This window comes from Pyxicephalus adspersus, chromosome 9 (assembly GCF_032062135.1).
Source record: "Pyxicephalus adspersus chromosome 9, UCB_Pads_2.0, whole genome shotgun sequence".
Classification (NCBI taxonomy): Eukaryota; Metazoa; Chordata; class Amphibia; order Anura; family Pyxicephalidae; genus Pyxicephalus; species Pyxicephalus adspersus.
In genome coordinates this window covers 52,995,872-53,021,558 of record NC_092866.1, presented here as the reverse complement: position 1 = coordinate 53,021,558, position 25,687 = coordinate 52,995,872, and the positions used below count along the sequence as shown (strand labels likewise).

At 41.5% G+C, this 25,687-nt stretch overlaps 2 protein-coding genes and 2 non-coding genes across 6 annotated transcripts in view; 1 reads left to right on the top strand and 3 right to left on the bottom strand.

The window, feature by feature from the left end:
* CKAP5 (cytoskeleton associated protein 5) overlaps positions 1-22,590 on the bottom strand; it is a 30,958-nt gene extending 8,368 nt beyond the window's left edge. Inside the window, exons 1-30 of the mRNA XM_072421549.1 lie at positions 22,440-22,590; positions 12,063-12,159; positions 11,283-11,476; positions 10,968-11,174; positions 10,719-10,890; positions 10,495-10,621; positions 10,062-10,165; positions 9,748-9,861; positions 9,561-9,665; positions 9,211-9,300; positions 8,964-9,128; positions 8,453-8,581; positions 8,165-8,356; positions 7,966-8,070; positions 7,280-7,390; positions 7,107-7,199; positions 6,815-7,000; positions 6,251-6,345; positions 6,095-6,152; positions 5,891-6,016; positions 5,518-5,657; positions 5,260-5,434; positions 5,046-5,159; positions 4,545-4,673; positions 4,266-4,460; positions 3,726-3,861; positions 3,503-3,588; positions 1,886-2,011; positions 789-938; positions 490-693 (exon numbers count right to left, since the gene is read on the bottom strand). Coding sequence (XP_072277650.1) covers positions 490-693; positions 789-938; positions 1,886-2,011; positions 3,503-3,588; positions 3,726-3,861; positions 4,266-4,460; positions 4,545-4,673; positions 5,046-5,159; positions 5,260-5,434; positions 5,518-5,657; positions 5,891-6,016; positions 6,095-6,152; positions 6,251-6,345; positions 6,815-7,000; positions 7,107-7,199; positions 7,280-7,390; positions 7,966-8,070; positions 8,165-8,356; positions 8,453-8,581; positions 8,964-9,128; positions 9,211-9,300; positions 9,561-9,665; positions 9,748-9,861; positions 10,062-10,165; positions 10,495-10,621; positions 10,719-10,890; positions 10,968-11,174; positions 11,283-11,476; positions 12,063-12,119 — 3,885 coding nt within the window. The 5' untranslated portion in view covers positions 12,120-12,159; positions 22,440-22,590. The remainder of the gene's footprint in view (positions 1-489; positions 694-788; positions 939-1,885; positions 2,012-3,502; positions 3,589-3,725; positions 3,862-4,265; positions 4,461-4,544; positions 4,674-5,045; positions 5,160-5,259; positions 5,435-5,517; positions 5,658-5,890; positions 6,017-6,094; positions 6,153-6,250; positions 6,346-6,814; positions 7,001-7,106; positions 7,200-7,279; positions 7,391-7,965; positions 8,071-8,164; positions 8,357-8,452; positions 8,582-8,963; positions 9,129-9,210; positions 9,301-9,560; positions 9,666-9,747; positions 9,862-10,061; positions 10,166-10,494; positions 10,622-10,718; positions 10,891-10,967; positions 11,175-11,282; positions 11,477-12,062; positions 12,160-22,439) is intronic.
* On the bottom strand, positions 347-456 carry LOC140338759 (small nucleolar RNA SNORD67). The gene has a single exon (XR_011922323.1). It is a non-coding gene; the product is annotated as a small nucleolar RNA SNORD67 (small nucleolar RNA).
* LOC140338758 (small nucleolar RNA SNORD67) lies at positions 2,170-2,277 on the bottom strand. Its single transcript, XR_011922322.1, has one exon. It is a non-coding gene; the product is annotated as a small nucleolar RNA SNORD67 (small nucleolar RNA).
* Positions 17,653-25,687, top strand: part of MRPS21 (mitochondrial ribosomal protein S21) — a 14,081-nt gene continuing 6,046 nt past the window's right edge. The window contains exon 1 of one of the 3 annotated variants that reach the window (XM_072422013.1): positions 17,653-17,671. The gene's annotated coding sequence lies outside the window, so the exon portion shown is untranslated. Of the gene's footprint in view, positions 17,672-25,252; positions 25,368-25,487; positions 25,513-25,687 lie in introns of those variants that run through there. The other 2 variants (XM_072422014.1, XM_072422015.1) reach the window with 2 other exon arrangements.

Here is a 25,687-nt window from a genome sequence, read left to right as displayed (position 1 = left end):
ACATATACACACACACACCATTTATTGATTATTAGTTACATTTTACCAACATGGGTATACAGTAGAATGACACTATTTAGGTCGATGGCATCCTTAGCACAGCTGGTGCTCTATATGCATCCAACACACAAAGATCTCTCTTCCTCCTAATGGCTTCTATCTCCATTTTTAATAGAATGTCCCAAATCAACAAAACTATTGAAACAATTCCCCCAGTTCCTTTATTGTTACATTTTTTTTTCTATGTGCCATCTTAAACCAAACAACCAAAACAAGGGCAACAGTTCCATTACATACTGGAAACACCGTAAAAAGATTTACCTGAAAACAACTTTAGTGGAAGAATTGTGGAGTCAGCTGGCCCCTGTGCACATGATTTTGTCAACACAATGGCTCTGTGGGCTCCGCAGTTACACAACACCACGGATCCCTTAGTGCAACTCATCATCCTCCACAAGCAACCACATGACAACTGTTCAAATCTCTTACCTTTAGCAGCAGGTATGGGATAAATGAGGTGGCCTCTAGCTCAGTTAGGTGGTACTCCTCTTGGCTAAGCATAGCAAAAAGTAACTTCAGATACTCCAATGCTTTCATCAAGACACTGGTGTTGGTGTCAAAGAAACGCAAGGTGAACCATTTGAGGATGAGGTCCAAGCAGCTCATAACCCCTTCTTTCTCACTCTCCAAGTGCTGAAAAACATTTCAAAAATTTAACAACTGCAAACCTGGCAAGTAAAGGTAAAATTTCTGCAAATCACGGTCGTATTTTTGGCATCTCTGCTCACCTCTGTCATCACAGCTATACCCTTTATGTGGCGCTGGAAATCTGCATGGAAAAGCTCATCTTGGAGCCATTTTGCAAGACACATTGACATCTGAGTTTTGAGCTGCTCTATGTACTCATCACGAGGAGAAGGGAAGTTCCATTTCAAGACCTGTACAAAAAAAAAAAAAAAAATTAACTCAAAAACAGTCTGTGCCAATAGTACAAAAGTAATTTAGGACAACTAAATTTAATAAGTTATCAAAACTGCTGTAGCAGTAAAGCTCTGATAAGCCTATTAGACAAGTCACCACAGATCCTAAAATAAGACCCATGTTAAAGAGCAGTATTTTCAATTCAGCCATTAGGTTTACCTCAAGACACCATCAAGGTTGTCCACCCAGGTGCAGCATTTAGAAGTAAATCTAGAACCTGTTTTTAATTGTTCAGGGATTTTCTCCATCTCAAATTTAACTGCCTGCATTTTTGTAAGTGGAGTGGGGTTGCAGCAGTAACTAATTTGTACAGACATACAATTGACCCAATAAGATTTATAAAGATACTAGTACAGTTTGCATGTTTTCTTCATCTCCCCCCATCCAAAAACTTCATTTTGCTTATGTTCTGGTTCCAATACTAAGTGACCCTGTTGAGTCAGCCCAGCAATCCATGTTCGTATTTATATAGCGCCGACATATTATGTAGCTCTGTACAAAGTCCATAGTCATGTCACTAGCTGTGCCTCAAAGGTGATCACAATCCAATGTCCCTACCATAGTCAAACGTCATTAACACAGTATAAGGACATTTTTGGGGGAAAGCCAATATATCTAATTGTATGTTTATGGGATGTGAAAGGAAACTGGGAGTACCGGAGGAAAACCCACACAAAAACCGCAAGCTTCATGCAGATAGTGTCCTGGCATTCCATTCCTAAAGACTGTAGATGTGGAGGAGCACAAACTGAATTAGAAAGATTAAACCCTTGTAGGTCCTCCAGCATGCAGCTAGAAGCACTGCCATGCTATTCTTTCCCCTCCCCAAGAGAAAACTTTTAAAACGTTCACTAAGATGGCAGATCTTTAATAATTACACAAATAAAATCATCAATTCACTCACCTTTAAACCCTTTTCTTCCTTTACTCTCTGTTCCTTGCCATTTGGAACAATGATAAAAATTGGTCCAGACTTGTCTTCCTCATCCTTAATGGCCGGCTTGCTAGGCACTTTCTTAGCAGAAACAGCCTGGGGGAATATTTGATCCAGATTACAAAAACGGCAAGGAAAAAAGGACTGCATTTGTTCGGATTAGTGGTGCCACATAGGAAAAAAAACTTGTGTATTAGGCCTCAGTCATGCTTCTTACAGCCCTGAGATCAGTTAGAGAAAGTAGTTTTAATATTATGGAGTCAGCTGGCCCCTGTGCACATGGGTATGTCAGCAGCCTTGTTCTGCAGAGTGCGTAGTGCACAGCACCACAGCACCCATAGGTGCAACTCATCATCCTCCATTCCAGTGAGATCAATTCAGAGAGTGTGCCAAAAGAGCTAGGAGTGCAGAGAAGAGATTTTCACACGTGCATAATAGATATCAACCCCATTCGAGTACTATTTTATTTACCGCCTGTTTAGCAGTCTTGGCTTTTGACATGCTGGCATTTGCTTTCGTTGGGGTCATACTGGTGTTGCCCTCTGATGAGGCAGACTGGGTCTACAGAAGAAGGACTCCATGCTTACACAGCAATAAATAGAACAGGGCACAAACTTTTACAGTTCTATAGTCTTAAACAAGCTTTTGGCACTGCTAGCTGTTTCCTTCAGATGATTGCAGGGTGGTGCCCAGCCCTGAAAATTTTTTAAGCTGGGTGGGCAAAAAAAAAAAAAAAAAAATAACATTTGTAGGCAGGTGGTGGCTCCTGTATTGTGTCCAAACTTTATCAGTAGCTACGCAAAAACAGCAAGGGGGTTTCTAAAAAGTGCCAGGTGGTGCACTCAGCTAAAATGGGCTGGGGAGAAAACTGCAGGGTCACTAGGCTTCTATGCAAAGCAGGAGAGAAGCCTCTCAACATGGTCACAGAGCAAATTCTGGAAAGATTTGTGTTCTTCCCTCGATGACTGAATTGGAACTACAAGGTACCACAATATTACAAAAATTAATCCCCAAATTTTGGATGGGCATTTGACATTAAAGCTAAAGCAAGCCTTACACCAAACATATGCTATTTTAAGAACCCTATAACTTATTGATTTCCGTTCACATAATCTGATCTAATTAGAAGGACTACTATGAATTATCTCTGGAGCCATTTTAGCTGCTCAAATCCAATAGCTGTGGGCACAATCTATAAACATGCCAATCCATATTAGATTTGTAAAAACAATGTAGTTCTGTTTACAAGCAACAGGTGGGAGAAAGAACTGAAAAACTATTTGTTAGTGAAGATTTGGGGTCCTGCAATAAAATGATCCAACCTCCAAACACATGTAATTTAACATGTTCGGGGAAGAACAAGAAAAATTCAAAATTGTCAGGTGTGGCCATCAAAGGGGCAACACAAGGACAGGTAGCAATGTTAAATCTTTGTAATCTGACCAGAAGGGACCACAGCAATATTTTAGGTAAAATTGGACATAAGTATGGAAATAGGAAAGAAATGTTTAAAGCAGTCAACACTATTGTTAAAAACATGCATTTACGATTCAAAAAAGCTCTAAGATGTACACCAAAATAATTTACCTTTCCTTTAGCTGCTGGGGCACCTGGTTTGCTTTTTTTGGGGTCTGGCTTACTCTCAGGTGGTGGGGGACCGGCATCAAAAGCAGCTAGAAGAAAAAAAAGAAGGTCTTAGAGACAGAAGGATTGCACTATTCCCTACAGGCAAGAAACCACACACACACACACACACACACACTAAAATGGTCATTGTAAAAACACTATAAGGTCACTGCAGAACACTTACTTGCAGCTGGGGCAGGGGCTGATGGTGGGGCAGCTGAATGTTTGGTGCTGGTTTTGCCTGGAGGAGGAGCGGGTTTGGCTGGCATGCTGGTTTTTGCCTTCTCCAACAAAGCAACAACTTGATCCTTAGATGCAGGCTGAAACAAGTATATTATATGCTAAATCTGAGAAGATTTTACAGTTATAAAACACATCTTCCTTGCCTAAAAGTGCACTGAAAGGAAATACTCCAAGCCACACCACTTTTTACAGTTCTAACAGATTATTTCCATTGATGGCTCTGTAAATTTAAGTGGATGTACTCATAGCATAGTCTCAATTCCCTTCCTTTATTAACATGTGTTGTCAAACTTGGCAAAAAAAAAAAAAAAAATAGAATATGCACCTTGCTTTAAGTTACCAATCACAACAATCTGACAAACTATTTCCCACTCACTGAACCAAAACAAAAAATAACAAAAATCGGCACAACTTCTACATTACATATACAGAAATTTAGTGTATAAGCAACCTACACGACCACAGGTCAAAAAATAATTACCTTTAGCTTTCCAGTTGCTTTGGACATCTTTTCAAATCCTATATGCATCATAAACATTGGCAGGGCCTCTTGGGCTTTCTTTCTTACATCCCCATTACGATCCTCCAGGCAGCCATACAGATATGGAACACAAAGCTGAAGATCTGAAGGGACTGTACGCAATGTGGGCAGTTTCTCAGCCAGCCATCCTAACATCTACAAGAACAGATTTTATTAGGAGGGTAGTTTTTAACAATCATTTTGGAAATTAAAAAAATAAAAATCCTGCATATTTCCTACCTCTTGCCTCAGAAAAGGATTCTCTTTTTTCAGCTCCTCAGACAGGTCCTCCCCTTCAAGCCACTCTTTCATACCAGTCTGCTCCACCCAAGAATTGAGGGTAGCCAATGCAGCTGCCCTAACATTAGCCTAAAAATGTAAGGAATGGCAGTTAGTCATGGGTCATAAGCGGCATAAATTTCCTATTTACTCTAAAAAGATGACAATTGCTATGGGTTCTGTTACTAAAAGCTATAAAAGCAATGCAAAGATCACAAACTGTTAGGGAAGGATCAAGTGACCCAAGGCACTTTCCTGTGGCTGGTTCCTTGACAGCCACTTGCACCACAGTACTTGTTCTTAAAGAACATTTTACAGTGGATGCAGTGAGTAGCTCAAAAAGTGTCATTAATTGTCTTAGACTTTAACACATAATTACAAGTTTTTAAAAATTAGACGGGTTTGTAAAGTTTGTCAAGAGAACACTGGCAGGCCGGAAACTCATCAGGACAGGTTACCTACCTTGCTATCCCCAAGAACTGTTATAATAGGTATGCCCAGGTTCTTAACATGCTGTTTAATATTTGGACCTATAGCAGTGGACAGCTGTTGAAGGATACTCAATGTCTGCTGAACCTAAAGGGAAAAAAAAAAAAAAAAAAAAAAAAAAAAAGGTTACACTTCAGTTGGTTTGTGTGGAAGCCAATTTTACAGAACAAAGTCAAACCATGCATACCAGGATTTTATTTGAGTCATTAAGACGGCCCCTTAGTGCAACTGGAAGCTCTCCAATATTTGGAAGCAAAAACTTGGCCTCATTAATAATGGCTGCCGTTTCATCAAGTCCCTCCTTGCGTATTTTCCAGTTTTTATCACCAATCTTTGACACCAGGTCAGAAGTGATTTTGTCACTAAAAAAAAGCAGAAGGCTATATTAAACTTATTCTTAAAGTTAACCTAGAGTAAATTACTATATAAAAAGCATTTCCTTTACCTGATGTCCGCACGGGGCAGCAGATCCATGACATCAGCAGGAGATTCTTCTTCTTGGTCCTCTGCTTCATCACCTTCATCTCCTCCTGCACCTGACTTCGAAGAGCCTCGGGTTGGAGCTGGTGGGGTTTGTCCCTTCATCTATCCATTTCAAATGAAACCAATACTTTAAGTCAAGTAGTGTTAAATCGGTACATTTGACCAATATTTTTCTGTGAAAGAACAGTCACACACAGAGCCCAGCATCAAAGATTGACAATTCTATATGCCAGTAAATGTAGATAAGTGCACTGTTATTAGGGTTAAGGTTTAGGTGCACAGAATATCAAAGGATTTGGATCTGTCCATCCTCAAATTACACCTGGGCAATGTACCTTATCAAATTCTGCATCAATCTGGGATAAAAGAGCAGGCTTCTCCTCTTCAAAGAACATTCGCAGTGGGGCCCCCATGTACAAATACATCACACCCAGCAAGGTGATGGCAGATGTCCTAATAGCCTGTAAGAAATAGCATGGCAGACTTAGTAGTATCTTCTCAAACACAAGTGATTTATTACTCTTTTACAGCTTACTTACTGGGTTTGTGGCAGCAAGGGCTGTCTTTACATTACTGATAAAAGCCTTCACGTTGAGCCTGTAAAAGGTATTTGGTATCAGTGGAAAAAAAAATTTACAGGTACAAACATGGGATATAGCCAAAGCAATTTATTAATGAGCAAATAGAACACTCACCCTGAAAACCCAAACTCTTTAATAGCATTTGAGAGCCAATTTAGTGTTTCAGATTGATTTTTGGGGTTTTTCTGAGCAAAAGCCAAAGACACAACCTAGAAGAGAAACCACAGTTTGGCTTGACAACCAAATATATTGTGACCCTGTTGATATAGAAAAATCAGCATGCTATAAACACACAAGAACAGAATTCGTAAATGTCTACTTGTTTATCTTTGCTCCGTTCCAAACTAAGGCCACCAAAGCAGAATCCTCACAGGCAATATACTTTGAATGCCTAGCCCCACACATGGTGGTTCCTTTTGTTGGCCCCTGGGTTGCTACAGTATCCTTTAGTGGCCAGCAGCTGGAACCACATCACGCAGTGTCTGTAGAACTTATTAAAACCCAAGAACAATAAACAATAATACATAAATAACCATTCATTTTAAAAAAAAAAAAAAAAAAAAAAAAAAAAGCAAAATACTCCTATCCAATCTCTGAGCACCAATTGATCAAAAAAACAACGTCAGACACTAAAGGGTATGTCCACTCCCTCCCAGATTGTGAGTAACAACATCTTACCTGCTCAGCAGTCCAAGGCAAGGTGCAGGCCTCTGCAATAGCAATGAGTGCTTCTTTGGCATTACCACCACATTTTACATCCCCAACTTTGTCTACTAGGCCATCAAGAACCACGTGGGCAGAGGTTTTGGAGAAATTGCCTTTCTGGGCGATAAGAGCCACAATGTGTAGCTTCATCTGCATGACCTAAAAAAGGAGAGGGGGGAAAAGTGAATTCTTATCATACATTTGGTTTAAAAACGGGAAACAGGGTGTGTAGTATGTTGGTCAGTTGACAAACTAGGAGACATACCTGGAAGTTGGTTTCTTTAAAACCAGGTTTTTTTGCCAGCATTTTGACCAGAGCTTGGCATGGTATTTCATTTCTTTCCATGGTCTCCACAGTCTGAAGAAAAATTAGCATTATTATTCCTTTGATCACTGGAGGTCAAAAATGTATAAACCTGAAGAAACTTAAAAAATTACCTTCTGAAATTCCTCCATGCTTGCCAGCCTTTCCTTCCAGTTACTGCTATCCAGCTGCTGCATGCACGTAGCAGGGAGAACTGCTGCCGCTTTCTCTTCACAGGCCTCAGGCTGTAAGAGCAATATTAGGTCTCAAAATTAAGCAATCAGCCTGCCCCCTAAAAGGGGTGAAGCCAACAAACATACATCCCTAAACGTTTTTTAATGTATACATAATCATCACAATGTCTCCCCACAAAGACTATTGTAAAGAATCAGAAAGAGGGAACTTTAAAACTTAATATAAATCTTAATTTTTAGCTGCCATCATCTTGTGACCAGCATCAATCATCAAGGGCACAAACAATGACTGCCATGGTTGGAAAGAAAGGCAGAGCTTAAATTATTTGTGTTCATCAAGAGAAGAGATGTATCTTGCCAACCTAAAACAAGCTTTAGTTTCCCCATACAAGGTAAAAAGCAATCATGTCTCAGTCTTATCAGGTCTTATTTATTGTTTGTCATTGAAGCCTCCAACAAGGGGGGGGCGGGGAGTACAAGAGGGATACATTTGCCTGTGTAAGACTTAACGCAGAATCTCTGTACAGATCTTTAAAGGAATAAGAATTTCCTGCAAGCACAAAGCCGGGAAGGGTTTTAGTTACGATGCCATAAAATGCTGCATTTACTCTTCACAACACACTTACAGAGAGCTCTTGCTCAAAAACTTCTTTCGTATCAGCTGCTTTCTTGCCCTTTGCAGCACCACCAGCAGATGCAGGCTGTTTGGCTTTTTTGGCAGGTCCTCCAGGCTTTAGGAAGGGAAGGAAAAAAATGGTCAGGACAAGAAAAGACATCAAAAAGAGGGGGTAGAATGTCAAAAACAAAAAAAAACCAATTATATACCTTGGCTGCAGATGGCTTCTTAGGAGCCATGCCTGGTTTAGGAGCATCTTTTGTGTCTTTCTCAGGAGCTGCAGCCGCAGATGGAGCAGCCTTGCCAGGAGCAGAAGCAGGTTTAGATTCCTTCTTCTCTCCGGCTGCAGCACCTCCCTTCTTGCCATGAGCTAGTTCTACTTTGTCTGCACATTCTTTGATCTGTAAGAAGAAAAAAAAAAAGTTAGTATTCCATCATACAACAGAATAACAATTCCCATTACATAGCGGGTAATATATGCAGTAGCTCAGTCTTACCCTGTCAAGCTTTAATTTGTCCACATCTGCAAGAAAAGGATTAACCGCTTTCTCACCAACAACCTTCTGAGCTGTACCAAGCGCCTCAAAGGCCGCATCCCTGACTTCAGAAGCAGAGTCATTGATTTGCTGTAAGTGGCAAAGCAGATCATCAACAAATTGAGGAAGAAATAAATGGCAGACCCTGTTTGCAGGAGCCATTTAAGACAGTTACAGCCATTTTATTTTTTCCACCAAAAAATGCAAGAATAGTTTGTTTCAAAGAAACAGGCCTGCTGTGTCCCATCCAAAACTCTTTAACAGGAAACATGAAATACAGCAATATTTATGACTATCATATTTGCAAAAGGGTTATGGTGGGGGTGGGTTAATTTAAACTACTGAGTAGACCCCGTGTATAAAATAAACAATGTCCCAACTACTTTTACTTAATAAACTTTATGGAATATTGTGCTATGAAACAAGTACATTTGAAGAGGTTATTTAACACAGAGGTCAAAGTTGTATATACCTTGATTAGAGCAGCACAGAAAGGCTTCAGCAAGCTTTTAGGCAGTGTGGATGGAGTGCAGTGACGGAAACTCCTTGCAAGGAACAGGGAGGTTTGCTGCTTTATTGCTGGGTTCTTGTTATCCATTACAGCCAGGATATCTTCACTGATATTTTGCAGATTGGTCTGAAACAATACAGGAATGTGACACCAATGTCTAAATGCTACAACTGCTGAGCTTTGGAGACAATGCTTCATGGACACTCACTGAAAGGAAAGTGGCATCTATGGCCTCCTGCAAGGACTGGACCACCTGAGGTTTCTTCTCCTTGAATTTCTCCAAAATAGTTGGCACAACCTGTATAAAAAAATTAAAAAAAAAATAAAAAAATAAAAAAAAAAACACACATTTATAGTAAAAACTTTAAATGGAAATAGAAGCTCAGATTCCTAAAAAGTTTGGACCACCCAATACAGTTGGATCTTACATAGTTTAAAAAGCTGAACAGACACCCCCCCCCCACCTTAGTCCCAGACTGTACCGCTGTAGCACAATCATTTAGGTCATCTCAAGGTCAGGAAAACCATGGTTTGTCAGCTAGTATATTTACAACTTACATGTCCAGCGTATGAGCCAAACTTCTTTCTCAGTCCAGAGGCCAGCCCTGCCAGACATTTGGCAGCCAGTGCTACAAGCATGACATTTGTATCTTTTGCAATAACCTAAAAGACAGTTGCCATCACTCATATGTTTGTTAGACAACACTATCAGTTGCTGGTTATTTTTTTTGCAGTAGAGTCTTACCTTCTTTAAAGCCCTTACGAGGTCTGCATAGTCACCTGCCTCTAGCTTAGGATTTTTGACAAGGGTCTCCACAGCTTCCAAAGCCTCCTTTCTCTCCTGCCACTTTTTGGCTTCCTACAAGAAATTACAAGGGAAAAAAAAAGTATGTATGTAGGTGTACAGATTCAGCTTAAAGTGTTAGTTGTAAGGGTATATATGTAGTACAGGTTTCATTTAGGAACGCCATGCTGGATAACGGGCTTGTGTTAAACCATCATGTAGACAAGGTCAATCTAAAAAAAAAAAAAAAAAAAAAAAAAAAAAAAAAAACTCACGATTTTGTCATAGAAATCCTTTGGCAATTTGGAGAGAATCTCAACAGCTTCCAGGAGCTCATATGCATCCACCTGAGGTATAGCTTCCTCCTCTCCATCCTCATCTGATAGGGACAAAATATATAATAAAGTAAAATAAAAAATGATGGATATTACCTGAAGGCAAACTGTTTTATTCCTGCTCTACTAGATTGAGAACTGTTTTGTCATTATGTCTTATTCAGAAAATACCCTTCATGTCCTGTGTACAAAACAAAGTTTTATTTAGTTGACAACAGAACAAGGGCATCTAAAAGATTCTCCTCTTTCTTTTCACATATTTTTAGGGTATCCAGTAATTAAAATTAGCTAGTCCTTACACAGCAGCTCATCCCCTGCCCTCCACATAAAGCATATCTTTAAGCCCTGCATGACAAAACAGCAGCTGACTCACCTCCATCATCTCCAGCCGCTTGCTGCTGCTCAAACTTGGCCTTGAGGTCTTGCTGTGACCGCAGGAAACGGGTCTGCTTGGGAGCTGACTGAGGCAGCTTCACCCACTCCTCTTCCAACTCTTTAAGCTATAGAGAAAGGCAGCATATCTTACACTCTGCCTTATTTATAATGGAGCAATCATTAAAGTTCCAATGTACCAGGTATGTACCAGGATTCCCTCACCTGCACTGGGTTAATGTTCTGTAGAGGAGTCCTCAGGGCATCTCTGATCCAGCGGTAAATCTCCACAGCAAGCAACTTGGCTTCATCTCGAACAGCCTTCTCTCGAGACTCAAACAGTTTTGGCAAGACTTTTATAATTGGCTTCAGGGACATAATTTTTGAACCAAACTCACTGGATAAAAATTAAACATTGTTAGCGAGTGCATATCAGCTTAGGTATTTAATTTATAAGACCTGAAGAGTGCTCACCTTAAACCTTTTCTTAACGTCTCAACACAAGCCACCACAATCTTTGGATTCTTGTTGTCTAGACCTTTAAGCAGCTCTTCCTGTACAGCTTCACTTTTCTCAATCTCCACGTACATTAAGCAGATATCAGATCCAAGCTCCTTGGCTCTTGCTTTTGGCTGATTGAACACCTTGTTTACTACTCCTGACACCACTTCCCCCACAGTCCTGTGGAAACAATTGCATTACATATAGAGAGGATATTGAGCATAAAAATTTGAGAATGGCAAAGGAAGAACATGTAGTGTTCACCAAACAGATAAACTTAGAACTTACTTTCCAGCAACATGAGCATTTTCTACATATAGCAGAGCAGCTTCCAGGCCTTTTAACTGGGCGACAGCATTGGAGTCTGTGACAAACTTCTTGATCAAGCCCAAGTATTTGGACCATTCTGGACTTTTCTCATCTACGATTTTCTGAAACACTTTTATAGCTTCTTCATAGCCATTTAACCTGGCTTTCCATACCTGCCATCGAGGGGAAAAAAAAAAAAAAAATCAGACACAAATATGTTAAAAGCTATAGCATCAGCTGCTATATAAAACTATATTTGTATTACATATGTATTATTTCAGTATCAAACCACCATAGTTCAAAAGGGAACTTTAGGTAATAAAGACCAACTAAAATCCCCCTGCCATTATTATTATTAAACAGGATTTATATAGCACCAACATATGCCATCTGTTAGAAAAATACTTTAATAGTGTAATGAGCAGGAAGAAGATGAACAGAAGGGTTGGCGAACTGCTACAGAGGTTTTAGTAGCAAAGTATATAGTTGTGTTCACAGCTCACCCTATGGCTTCCCATGGATCATACTAACAGGAGACAGCCATGCAATGAAGTAAAAGGGGATATGGTGGGGTAAAATGCATAGTTAACAGACAGAGGCTGCACAGCAAAGATCAGAAGAAAGGGTCTGAAGTATTTTATATCACAATAATGAGTAGTGGTGGATGCTGTACTAAAAAAAGATAATTTAAGCATTATTAATAAGTAATCAATAGAAAATATTCAACAACATTTTCATTCTGTGTTAGTCAGCACGTACCTTGTGCTCACACTTCTGGTCAACAGGAAGTTTCATCCATTCGCTTTCGTCCCCCATGTTGACTTCCCGTTATCTGTATCAATGCTAAAGTGGTCAGCTAGAAAAACAAGATTAACAGCATGTTAATTACAGGTGCAGATCCTAGAGAACAGAAGGAAACCATACTAGAAAGGTTACATAAAAACATCAAATTTTGACATGTATTCACCATGCTAGACATTCTGTAGCTGACTGTTCAAGGAAGGACATTCATCTATACATAAAATTTTAGGATAACCAAAACCTGCCCTGACTTTTTACATATTAGGTAGAATAGGGACAAGGTACACATTCATATCAGGTAATGTTTACTTTCTGTGAAAATCTTTGTTCTTTTGAGACATTTACCTTCACTTTCCGTGTAAATCTCACAAAAGCCCCGATTTATTAAACTCACCCAAGGCTGGAGAGGATACACTTTCATCAGTGAAACCTTGAATGGATTTCTAAAGTAATTTGCTATTGGCAAATGTTTTGAATCCTGGACCAGATCCATTCTAGGTTTGCAGAATCACCCAGCTTCACTGATGAAAGTGTTTCCTCTCTAGCCTTGGAGAGCTTTAAAAAAAAAAAAAAAAAAAAAAAATCAGTGTGAGGAGTACCCCCCCCCTCCCCCACCCCACAGTTGAGTCCAAAACAAGTTTCCCTATTGGACAGTTCTCCTCTTGAATCCATGCTAAAATTTGGTAATTGTTTCTCATTCCGTTTTGGTGACAATGGTCATCAGAACAAACAGGGGTGAATATGATAAAATTTGTATTACAAAGGCCTACTTCTTCCAAACTGTGTGTGGGATAGGTCTTGGCTAATCTTATTTTAACATTTCTGCATGTAATGTCCATCCACCTCTACCCTCTGCATATGGCAGAATCATGCTTGCAACATAAGATTCAGTACAAGTTTCTGGATTTCATGGTTCAGGACCCTGCACATCATTTTACAATTATAGCATAACACATTTTCCTAAATACAAGGCGCTCCAATAGCAGAAAGTAACCCTGATTACAAAAAGCAACAAACAGTACTTATAGAACAGGAACAGCGAATACCAGAATGAAAAACAAAACCCAAGTGTGTCCATAGCAACATAGCATATTTCTTTAGTTTTGCTGAAAATAGGACATCTGATTGGCTGCTTTCAGCAATAGACACTGGTAAGCCATACAGTAAGAGTATTGAATAGTATGGAAAAAAAAAAAAAAAATCAAACCCCCACCCATCCAGGTTTAGGACAGAAATGATAACCCTTCTTAACATCTTGTTATGTCTCCAGGAAAAAAAAACAAAGAAATAAATTCCTTTCTTAAAGCGCAACTAAACTAAAAAAAGGAAAGAAAAAAAAAAAAATGACACTTTTTAGTAGGTTCCTCGATGGCACTGGTCTTTCCCGCATCTTCTTTCTTCGTCACCTGATCTCACACTGCACATGCGTGAGATTGGGGAGACACTGCACATGCGTGAGATCGGTATCTATTCCCTAGGAGGAAAAATGCCCCTTCTGCACATGCCTGAGATAAGGGCATGCGCAGAAGGAGCAGCCAGAGCCTCCCGGGATGCGTGACCTAGGTATCCAGGGAGAATCTGCGCTCGCATTAAGTCTTGATCGCCGCGAATCTCTATCTTTAGAATTATCATTGCATCCTGTGTGCCCGAGGTAGGACTTCTGCCTTACTACTTGCTCTAGTGACAATGCAGATGGTAGAGAATGCTGGGGACAACATTCAACAAGGCAAATAAAAAGTTGGCCAATCAGAGGTAAAAAAAAACCCAGACCGATCCCTCCCTGCTATATCCAAAAAGCCTTTACACGCATTTAGGTTTACAAGCCAACTTTTACAGATTTTACGAAATTCATTGGAACATTTTACAATAATGGCAAATTACCCCAAATAAAATGACCAAAAGAAGTTACAGCCACTCCGAGTCATCAAGACGACCAAAGCATGTAAACTAAAACTGTCACACCCTTCGTTAGCCAGACATTACAGCAGAACTGGTTTATGACAGCGTGTAGAGTATTGTTAGCGTTGGAACTCTGAAAGACTTGCTGACAAGCACTTATGAAGGGTGGAGAGGAGCTGGAATGAGCAAACTATCTATTAACACCACTCAGATGTCAGGAGGCATAATGCAGAGATTGGAGAAACCCTGCAGCCATGGGAGACCCAGAACACAAAGCAAAATCCCTCTGGATAGCAGCGCAGACAAAAAATTCAGTAATGATTTTTACTACTTCACACATTCAGCAGCATGAACGTTTAGTCAATTGCCATCCCACCCTTAAGATACAAATACCAAATAAGACAAAAAAAGGTTTTAGCATGGAGAGTCTCAGTATCAGCCCAATATACAGTCAGATTCCCCTCTACTCTTGTTACAGCAACAACCTAAAATTCTGGACTTCCCACCCCCAACAGAGCAGCGTCAGTTACTTTGACAAGAAGGGAGAATCATCCCAGCAGAGATGCAGAAAACATTACCTAATCTGGAACAAACATTTGGGCTTTAGATACATTTTAAATTCTGATTTCACTTTAAGTGATAATGACGATGATAATAATACAAGATTATTAGATTAGTTATTAAGAAATGTGAAGGATCAGAAGTACAGTGTGATACTGATTAAAGATGACCGCTGGGGGAGCATTTGCTGGCTTTTATTAGAAGTTGGAGTAAAACTTTGCCGCCCCCCAGCTTTTTTACTCTTGCTGCTCACCACTACACATTGTGGCCGGAGCCTCAGCATCATCTGGTTCAGTGCAAGTCCCAGACAAACAGGAGGGGGTCTTAGGGAACCCATCATAATTACAAGTTCCACAGCCCACAGTACATCGGTGTAATGGTCAGTGGGAAGAACGTCACCCTTACAGATAGCTAAAAAGATCACTGGCGTCCATAAACGGATCTGAGCGATGCAAATTGCTTAAGGAACCTCTAGCAACCTCTGGAGGAACAATGGTTGAGAAATACAGATGTAGGGCAGAATACCAAGTAGGGAGGGTAACCCATTGCATGAGAAAATCCACCCCCCCCAGGTTCAGCTTTATGTGCATCAAACAGTGGGAGGAGAAAAAAAAACATCTTTGAAAAGACGGGTGAGGGTCCCCCATCTTGCACTAGCCCAGCAGTTGCCAACCAGTGGTCTGCGGCTCTGTCCCTCTGTCTGTATGGACACAACGAGCCCACTCTACCATCACAGGCTCAAACCTGCTTGCTAAACCATCCTGGGGGGGCAGAAGCACTGGGCTGTGGACAGAAAACTTTTGTTCTGGAATCATGACATCACTCTGTGGGAAGTTTATTCACCTTTGAGTAACACACGGCTCCCCGCACATGCACGGTCCAGATTTCGTGATCTGTGAGGTCCGAAAGGTTGGCAACCACCGCACTAGCCTATTACCATGCTAAATCAAAATATCAGCCGGACCTAGGTGTCAGCAAACGTGATCAGCCAAGGATGTTCTCTTTTACAAGAACAGTAGCTGACCTAAAAGAGTTAGGTACCGGTGTTCTCCCTGACCCTTTTAGCCAGGTGCACCACCCAGCACTTTTCAATAACCACCCGCTGGATGTTTTTAAATAGTTACTGATGAGTCGGGTCACAATACAGGAGCAGCCACTCGCCTACAGCTTCTTCCCACCCAGCTTAAAAAAAAAAAAAATTTGGGTACGATCCCCTCTACAACACATATGTGACGCTATCTCACTATATTTACAATAAACAACACATTCTGTTAATAGGGAAAGCACAGATTTCCTCATATTGCAGTTCATGAAAGTGATCCGCATTTCAGGCTACAATATTTTTAGCATCACCTACATCCAGAACAAAACACACAAGGATCTATTTATAAAAGTAGCGATAAAGGACATTCACCGAAACATTCTCTGATGGAGAATGTTCCAGGTAAACCGGTATGTGTTTTAATGACAGTGATATTCTCCAGCAAGAAACATTTCAGTAAATGAAATTCACTCCATGTGTCCACAATTCACAACCGTCTATGCGAGGAGATAAAAGTTTATAAACATACACAAGGAACACATTATTTCGGTGATGTGACTTTTAGTCTGTTAGCTGCAGAAAGTACTTAAATGTTCAATGCAATGTTCACCCAGAAATCTTTTTAAGCTGGATGGGAAGAAATTGTAGACAGGTGGCAGCCCCTGTATTGTAACCCAACTCACCAGTAAACACCCAAAAACAGCCTGGTGGTTACAAAAGAGTGCTGGGTGGTACACCCAGCTAAAAGGGTCTAGGGAGAACTCTATAATGTTAAGTAAGATGTGCAAAATTCACGTTTTATCGACTGGTTAAAGAAATGCAGGAAAGGAACGTTTTCAAATTGGAAAATTAGAATAATCAAAATCCATTGTTCCATGTTTACTATATACATCACCTGGACTAGACTTTCCATACAGATCAATGGGAGAGAAAGCAGCTTGTAGCCAGTATGGGGAGGTTTAATGAGCTATCAATAAAAGATCTCAGAAATGTCATCTGAATTTAACCATCAACCTTTGGGGACCATTTACATTACAATCTTTTTATTCTCCCCAGAAGCTGTAGATGGTTGGTGGTCTGTGTATTGTGACCCAACTTTTCAATAATTGCCCAAAACACCCAGATGGTTAGTGAAAAGTGCAAGGGCTGGGGAGAACACTATAATTTAACATTTTTCTAGCTCTAGAAGGAAGGAGAGCCTACCCCGACAATCCACATACCATGCCATCACGTAGGCCCTTGTACTACATTTGTGGCTGATTTAAGGGCATTATACTATGGGATTGTAGCGTTATGATCACCAAGAAGGAAACAACAAAACAACAGTAGCAAACAACAAAATGGCTATGTGTGCAGTTATAGTAATTTGGAGGTCACCATTACCCCCCTCTCATGTCATTACCATCACAGCAACCACCCACCAGCTATCCTGCCAGCCAGATGGCACTTGCAGTAGGTCAGCACCATTAGTCTTTTAAATCTAAGTGGCTGTGAGTTTCCATGTACTGAAATATCAGTCTGTGCTTGCATTGAGCACACATTTCCCGGCTCATTAATAATGTATAGAAATAGATCTTCACAGTGATCAGCAGTATGGCAGGATATTGTGATGGGGAGAGGCAATGTGTCATCGGATATAAATAAATGGCAGGAACCCTCCAGAGTCTGATCAGGAGGAAGATGCAGCAGCGATCGCAGCTAGAAAGCCATCATCAGATGTCAGTGTGGGGGCTGTGATCGCCCTGTATACACCCCTCCGAGGTACGGAACCGGTCAGATGGCCGTGCCCGGTGTGACCGCAGCGTTACCTGTAGGACAGGCGGGGCGGCCCGGTAAGCTCAGCTGTCACAATAGACTCGGCCGCATCCTCCGGGAGATCACAGCGCTGGGAACCAGACCGGCGCAGCCAATGATGTCACTGCTAAAGCCCAGATCCCGCCTCTTCCGCAGCCGCCGTCCTATAGGTGCAGCAGGACATCCCACGCCCGGGCCCGGGTACCCAGTGCAGGAGAGCGAGCATGAACAGAGCTGGCTGGACCAGTCACAAGACTGCCTACTGCTGGAGGTAACAACACTGACCTCTACTGGTGATGGCAGCAAGGTGTCACATGCAGTGCTTGCTCACACCCACCCAACAAAAGCAGCACCATTCACTCATCACTGCAGGGATCTCTACACTTTACCAGCACAACCACAGTCATTGTTCCAACACATGCCATGGGAGACGGCAAGAATCAGGGTGCTGCTCTCTAGAAGGCCATACAATCCACCTGTACAATCTCCTATAGATCCACTATATAGCAATAAAGGTGTGACTCAGCAACTACGATACAATCAGATTGCATGCTAAGGGACCATTTATGCTTGTACACACAGATCAATGCGCTGATATTTATTGCCAATTGCACACATTACCCATACACACCCCCTAATAAAACATTGGAGTCTGCCCCTCAGCACAACCCATCCATTAGCAACTGCTGCAGGAAAAAAAAAAAAAAAAAAAAAAAAAAAAAAGAACATACTTTGGGGTTTACAGTAAGTAACCCTTCATGGGCTAAACACAACCACGGCCAGGGGGTCGGTACATTTGTCTTGGACCATAACACACATTGGGGTGTCACTTATCTGCTGCTAGGACTGAAAGATGGGGGAAATGCAAAACTTAAGCTGTTCCAACCAAGAATATAAGGTAGGTCTTGGAAGAGATTTCTGGTCACTTCCTGTTGTGTTTAAAGAACAGGAAATGAAGTAGATGGACTTTAAGGAACACAACTGGTATTACTGAGCCTACACTTTTAAACAGAAGGCAAGCTCCACAGTGCAGCCTATGGGCTCAGTGTCTTTGCACTGGAGACAGGCAGGAAACAGTGCTTCTTTAAGCAATGCAAGCTGTACATGGCTGCTAGGTAAGGCACACAAAAGTACTGAAGCAAGGTGTTATGTCTTCAGGTTTCTAAGAACCATTGGGCCTCCAGAAACTAACAAGCATTCAAGCTGGATCATGGCCAAATAGACAGCCAGCTGTCCCATCATCAGAACATAGCAGCACCTGATGTGTGTGCACAAGTGTAGAACATTACCCTTTTTTTACATACACACACTCACAGGTATAAAAACAAAGTGTTCCAGAACCATTTGGAGTCTCTGGTACCAGCATGGCAGATTTGCAATTCAGTTCAGGTCTGTTCATCAGGTGAAGGAATGTGAACAGATGAAGCTCCAGGGCGTTACATCTGCATTTCAATAGCTTCCCATTAAACGCCATCATGTACTCTATTACACCTAATCAGTGTTTTAATTGAAAAACAAAAGGTAAAATAATCACATGGGGACACCTCAGGGCAACCAAGGTTTCACTTTCTGTTTCTAGAATGCAGAGAGGCAGCTCTGACCCTTTCCTGATTCTTTGGCATGATTTGTAACAATGAACACATAGAAACTGTGAGCTATAAAGTACACCGAGCCCCAAGCCACAGAAACGTCACACACAGGCAAATCATTCTTACAGCAAACAAAACCGACACCATAGGGAATGAATGACTGTTAGAAGCTAAAGCAATACACAAGAGAGAAAACAGTTCACAGTAAGTTCTAGTAAACATTACAACATGAATGTTCTCCAATTTAAATAAACCCCAGAGTGAATTTTATCACTTGGTGAATAAGGTAAATAAATCACCATGCAAAGGACAGCCAATCATTTGCATTAAAAATACAGGATTTTAGCCTGTACTTGGTGAAAGCAGTAAAGTTGTGCTTACTTCAACATTCACTTTGGCAAGGTGAGTGAATCCAGTTCATCAAATCCACCCAGCTAGGTAGGACAAGGTACTTTGCAATTATACTACATCGCCATGAGCTGTGAACTACTTTAGTGTTAGAGGGTGCAGGTCTTGCCTTCTTGCACCTTAGTCTGATAAGTTTCCCCAAAGGCCGACAATCCTTTTAGCCCAGGACTTTATACTCCATAATGCTGCATAACAGCCAGCCTGTAACAATTAACTTAATTTTCCCCTTACTTAACTTTCAACCACTGCCAAATGAAATATGATGCCCCATTTAAGGTTTTCCCTAAGATTTAGATTTTTCCATAGCAATAACTAGGATAGAGGGGGGAACCCCCTCAACAGACACAAACCTGGGAGGAAGTTTTACTTACTTTTCATAGTGTATACAAAAAATTTGGACATTGTGAAATGAAATAATGCCAACTGATTTTACCAGAAGGTTTGTCTGCCGCCAGAAGAAATCTATCCAATAGTACAGCAATAAAACCTGTAGGAAGCGGGTACAGAAATGAAAGATTGCAGAACCCAGATTATACACTGCACATCTGGGATTTTTCAACACTGGGCTGAAGAATGTAAAAACCTGACATAATAGACCTAATGAATGGGTCTATTCTGTAGGTTCCATTTTCTTACAAAATCTGTGACATGCCCGGCCTCGATACCTCCACGGACTGCAGAAAGACCAGCCTTTCTGTTGTAGGGATCTGAGAGTAAAAGTAGTGGAGTAATACAGCAAAATACACTGGGCAGTGCCAACAAGTCTCAATGTGTTATCTTCAACAGCATTTTTGAGAGCTGTATGCACCCTGGGAAGATCAAACGGGTACTTACTATACTTCATGGGTATTTAAAGGGATAATAAAAATGATACTTTTGCTTTGACATACATTAGAATTCCAGAGACAGATACCAGGCTGATATGCGCAAGTCTTGGTTCAGCTTGCATTGGAATTGTGAAGAAGCCGCCAGGCATCACTGCTCAACTACTACTGAAATCCAAACGCAGACATGCTGTCCATGTATATTACAGGCTAGCTGGTAATAGATGAAGATACTGACAAACATATAATAAAGTCCTCCCCCAGAAATTTTTTCAGTTGGGAAGTAAAAAAGTGGGTAGGACAGCACATGACAAGTTTAGTGTTTTATAGTTCCCAGTTGTTTGGCAGTGCAGGAGGTAGTCCCCGGGGTACATACAAGATAGGGACTGTAGAGGTTTGTTCTTAAATTAAATTTGTACGCAAGTAGGAACAGGTACATTATTTCAATAAATGCAATTAGGACAGATGTTGGTCTTAACATATTATAAGGCAGCGTGGTGTCAGTTACTGTAAAAAATTCTCTCTGAGTTAATCACAAAGCAAAAAAAAAAAAAAAAAAAAAAAAACCTTGGTCCTCGTTATGTCCTTCACTTGGGGACTACCTGTAGATGACTAGTATTGGAAGGCAGACACAGGCAGAGGGCTGATATATGTATATAGGACTAGTATAGGAAGTGGAAGGCAGACACAGGGCTGATATATGTATGTATGACTAGTACTGGAAGGCAGACACAGAGCTGACACATGCATACTACTGGCATTGGAATAATGAATGATGAAGGCACTGGGCTGATCTATGTAATATGAGTATGTGATGCAGAGTTTATACATATATATTATAGCAAAGGCAATAATGGAATTGTGATGCAAATATGGGGCTGACCTATGCTCGGATAGTATTGGAGCTCAAACACACAGGTAATTTACAGATATTGCTGAGCAGGTCTACACATGTATGATACAGTAAAAGTAATGCAAATACAGGAAGTCCCCAAGTTAAGAACATCCGACATACAGACGTATCTCAGATACAAATGGGCTTCCCCCCCACTGTGTGCAGAATGGAGGCTTGAAGGGGGATGGCTTGCATGACTTGCAGAAGAAATCTTTTGCTAAACACAGCTGAGGTTCTGGGTGATCTTAGGGGACTGAGCTCTTTCTGCAGCCTCTTGTAACTCTTTATTGACCAATTCAAACCCTGTTTTTTTTTTTTTTCTGCATATAAAAGCAGTTTGCTCCAGAAGTTAATGAATGTCTAGGCCCCATAAAGTTTTGTTTGTGATTAACACAGTGAGGATTTTATACAGTAACTGACACCACGTTGCCTAATATGTTGAGACAAACATCTGTCCTGATTGCATTTATTAAAATAATGTACCTGTTTTGACTTATATACAAAATCTCATACAAAACCCAGGGACTACCTGTATTGGAGTGCAGGCACAGACATGGGGCCGATCCATTCATACTACAGTACTGGCATTGGAAAAGTGATGCAGATATTTGGCTGATCTATTATGGAATGCAGACCAGATTTACACATGTATGATATAACAAAAGGTAATAGAGGAATGGCAATGCAAAAATAAGGCTGACATATGCTCAGATAAAATCAGAACACAGAGATAGGGCTGATATGTTTAAATTACTAGTAGTGAAAACAGACACTGAGATAATTAGATTTTCTAATATAGGTGCATAGACATAGAGCTGATACATTTATATGACTTTTTGGATTATATAATTTTTTTATTACTATTATAGGTGCATAAACATAGGGCTGATACATTGATATGTCTTTTTGGAATATTTTATATATTTGTATTACTATTATTAGTACATAGACATTGGGCTGATACAATTATGACTTTTTTGAAATATTTTATATGTTTTTATTACTATTAGTATATAGACATAGGGCTGATACATTGATAGGATTATATATTTGTATTACTAGGCTGATGAATGTTAAACAAGAATGCACTGGGCTGCCCCATGTCTATTAGTAGCATTGCCCTCCATAGAAGCCAGTGTCCTGTGATATGGGAATGACATTTGTCACCTGCAGCCAGGACATTTCTATCCTCTCCTGCTGGGAATGGCCCCCAGGCCCCCTCATAGCAGCAGGGAGCCCAATACACACCCAGCCTGCCTAGGCCCTGGCTTCATCCTACTGTCACCGTGCCTCAAGCCTCTCCCCGGTCACTCGGTCTCTCACCTGTCCCCCTCAGCGCTCCCTCCTGCACACCGGCGGCCACACGCGATACAGCCGGCACTGCGGGCTCCCAGCCGTTCCTGCAGCCCGTTTGAACTGGCTCACTGCGCAGTATCCTTAATCCTGATTGGTTCCCAAAGCAACAGCTTCGACTGTCTGCTGGTTGGGTAGTTTAAAAGAAGTGGGTGGGGTCCGATGAAAGGCGCTGGTGTGTTTAGGGCGATGGTGGGACGGGGTTTGCTCGATTTTGGGCGTGGTTCAGCGACAGTAGGGCGTGGCTCTCCTCGAGCGCTATATAGTTGGTTGCTGAGGCGATGAGGAGATTGTGTGTGAGGTGGATTCTGATTTTGTGGTGTCTGACAAGATGGAGTCCAACACAATTGTTCTCATGACCCAAAATTTAATAAATAAGTCTCTATGTGTTGTCTATAAGAAGCAGTGGTTGCCAAGGTGACTGCTCTTCTAACTATTGTGAAGCTATTTCCTAATACCAGACACCAGCAAACATAGGGCACGTTGTTAGCGTGTTTCCGCCTTTAGTTGCATGAGGCAACAAAGTGTGTCATGCATGACATGTATGTGACATGTACATGACATGTGTGTGACTATGACACACGTCGCAACACACCACAACGTATCGTGTTGTGTTTATTCTGGAAAGTTGCTTTAAAGAGGAACTAAACCTAAAAGTGTCTAAAACAAAAAAAAAAATACACTTACCTTAAAACCCGCAGCGCAGTCGTTCGGTCTGGAGGATCCTGCATTGTCCCGGTATCCGTCACCGAGCTGGCGCGCCGGGTGGCGCCATGTTCGCCTCTTTTTCTGTGTTTTTCTTCCTACGGTACCCGACCCAGGCGTGAGATCGGGTAACGTAGGTTGGAAAACAACTTGCCGATCTCACTGCGCAAGCGTGAGATCTGCATATTTTTCTCTTTTCACCTAAAGGCTCCTTCTGTGCATGCCTGAGAAGCTCGGGCATGCACAGAAGGAACATCCAAGAGCCTCCCAGGATGCGTGACGTAGGTATCCCAGGAGGCTTTGCGCTCCCATTCATTCTCTATCGCCTAGGCAATCGAGAATTAGGGGGCAGTGCTGCACCCTTTTTTTTTTTTTAAAGGGTGTTGCACTTAAAAAAACCTAAACGAACAGAAATATTACTTAACATAAAAGAGTTGTCTACCCTTTTATGTACAGTGAAATTTCTGAGTTTAGGTACGCTTTAAAACAACAAATATCAATGTCTGACCCAATGTGCGTGTGGTAACGCATTGCACCAGAATGGAAAGGATAAGCACTCACGCTATAGGGATCCATTAACATGTTGGAAGCGGGCTGCTGAAGTACAACAATGGGCCTAAACACACATTGCAGACCTCTACAATACATGAATTGTAATATATTCCCCCAATATTGTGCTGTGCTTCCGGCACCATTCACATTTTTTAGCAATTTGCTCTCTCTTGGTTTGCTTCCTATCTGACCGCTCCTTTCATGTTTCTGTCAATGGTAACTCCTCCTCACCCACTCTCCTCCCTGTTGGTGTTCCCCAACGGTCAGTCCTTGGACCGGTTCTCTTTTCTCTGTACACCTCCTCGCTCGATAGTCTCATATCCTCCTTTGGCTTACAGTACCATCTGTATGCTGATGACACTCAAATCTATCTGTCCACCCCTGACCTGTCTCCCTCAGTCCTGTATAAGGTCTCATGCTGCCTGTCAGCCATCTCATCATGGATGTCTGACCGATTCCTGAAACTCAACCTGGATAAAACAGAACTCATCATCATCCCCCCCTCAAATTCCACATCTCCCCCTGACATATATCTAACTGTTAACAACACTGTTATTCGGCCCTCCCCTCAGGCACGTTGTCTTGGTGTCACCTTTGACTCGGCCCTCTCATTTACCCCCCATATTCGGAACATTTCCAGGTCCTGTCACTTTCACCTGTCCCCAGAGACCACCAAACTTCTTGTACATGCTCTTATCATTTCTCGTCTGGACTACTGTATCCTCCTCCTCTCTGGTATTCCACTAACCCGACTCTCTCCTCTACAAACTATTATGAATGCTGCAGCCAGACTCATCCATCCTTCGCTCCACTCCTCTTCCGCTGCATCTCTTTGTAGTTCTCTCCATTGGCTTCCTTTTCACCTTAGAATCAAATTTAAGCTCCTGTGCTTTGCCTTCAAATCCCTCCACAGTTATTGTCCCACTTACATTTCTGACATGGTAAAAAAATACTCCCCCAGCCACTTCCTCACTCATAACCTCATCACACGTCTCCAGAGCTGCCCCGACTCTCTGGAATGGTCTTCCTCGTCCTATTCGGCTTGCTCCCACTTTCTGCACATTTAAAAGGGAACTCAAAATCCATTTTTTCAATCTTGCCTACCCATCTTCCTCTGTCTCCTAAACCCCTCACTACTTCCCACCATTCCATATCTCCCTTCCTATCGTGTGTTACTTTCCCCACCTTAGATTGTAAGCTCTTCGGGGCAGGGCCTTTTCCTCCTTCTGTGTCACTGTCAGTATGTCTGTCATTTGCAACCCCTATTTAATGTACAGCGCTGTGTAATATGTTAGTGCTATATAAATCCTGGTAATTATTAATAATAATTATCATAATTAATATATATATAATATATATATTTGTTTGTTTTTTTTGGATCTCACTGGCAGGTAAGCGGTGACTGATCACAGGATGATCACAGGATGGCAATTAGCTTTATCATAACGATTGACTATTTTCTATTCCATTACCAAACTCGGCCACTAGGGGCGTGGTGCTTTATCTGTACGGGAAATGATTGCTGAGACAGAGGAAGTAGTTTCTTGTCTTCTGGTGCTCATGTAGCGCTTACTTCCGGTTCCTGTGCGGAGGTCGCTTCCAGGTCATTTTTTTTTGGATGGGAGCTGTCTGACACTGAAGGTAAAAGCGTGAGTGAATGGGGGAGGGGTTGTTACTATATCCACACAGATTCAGCATCAGGAGTGAGGTAGAAGTGCCCTGTCATGCCAGAATCGTTCAGGTTCTTCTTTTATCCAAGTGACCTTTCTGTGTCTGTCCTTGCACGGTAAGGTGGTCTGCTTTGTTAGTGTTACAGGATGCCCCGGGACATGCAGTCCTTATAATCATTCTATGCTGGGGCTTGTAGTCCTTGTTGGTGGGCTGATGGTACACACTGGGGCTTGTAGTCCTTTTTGTTGCCGTAACGGTACACGCTGGGGCTTTACACACTGGGGCTTGTA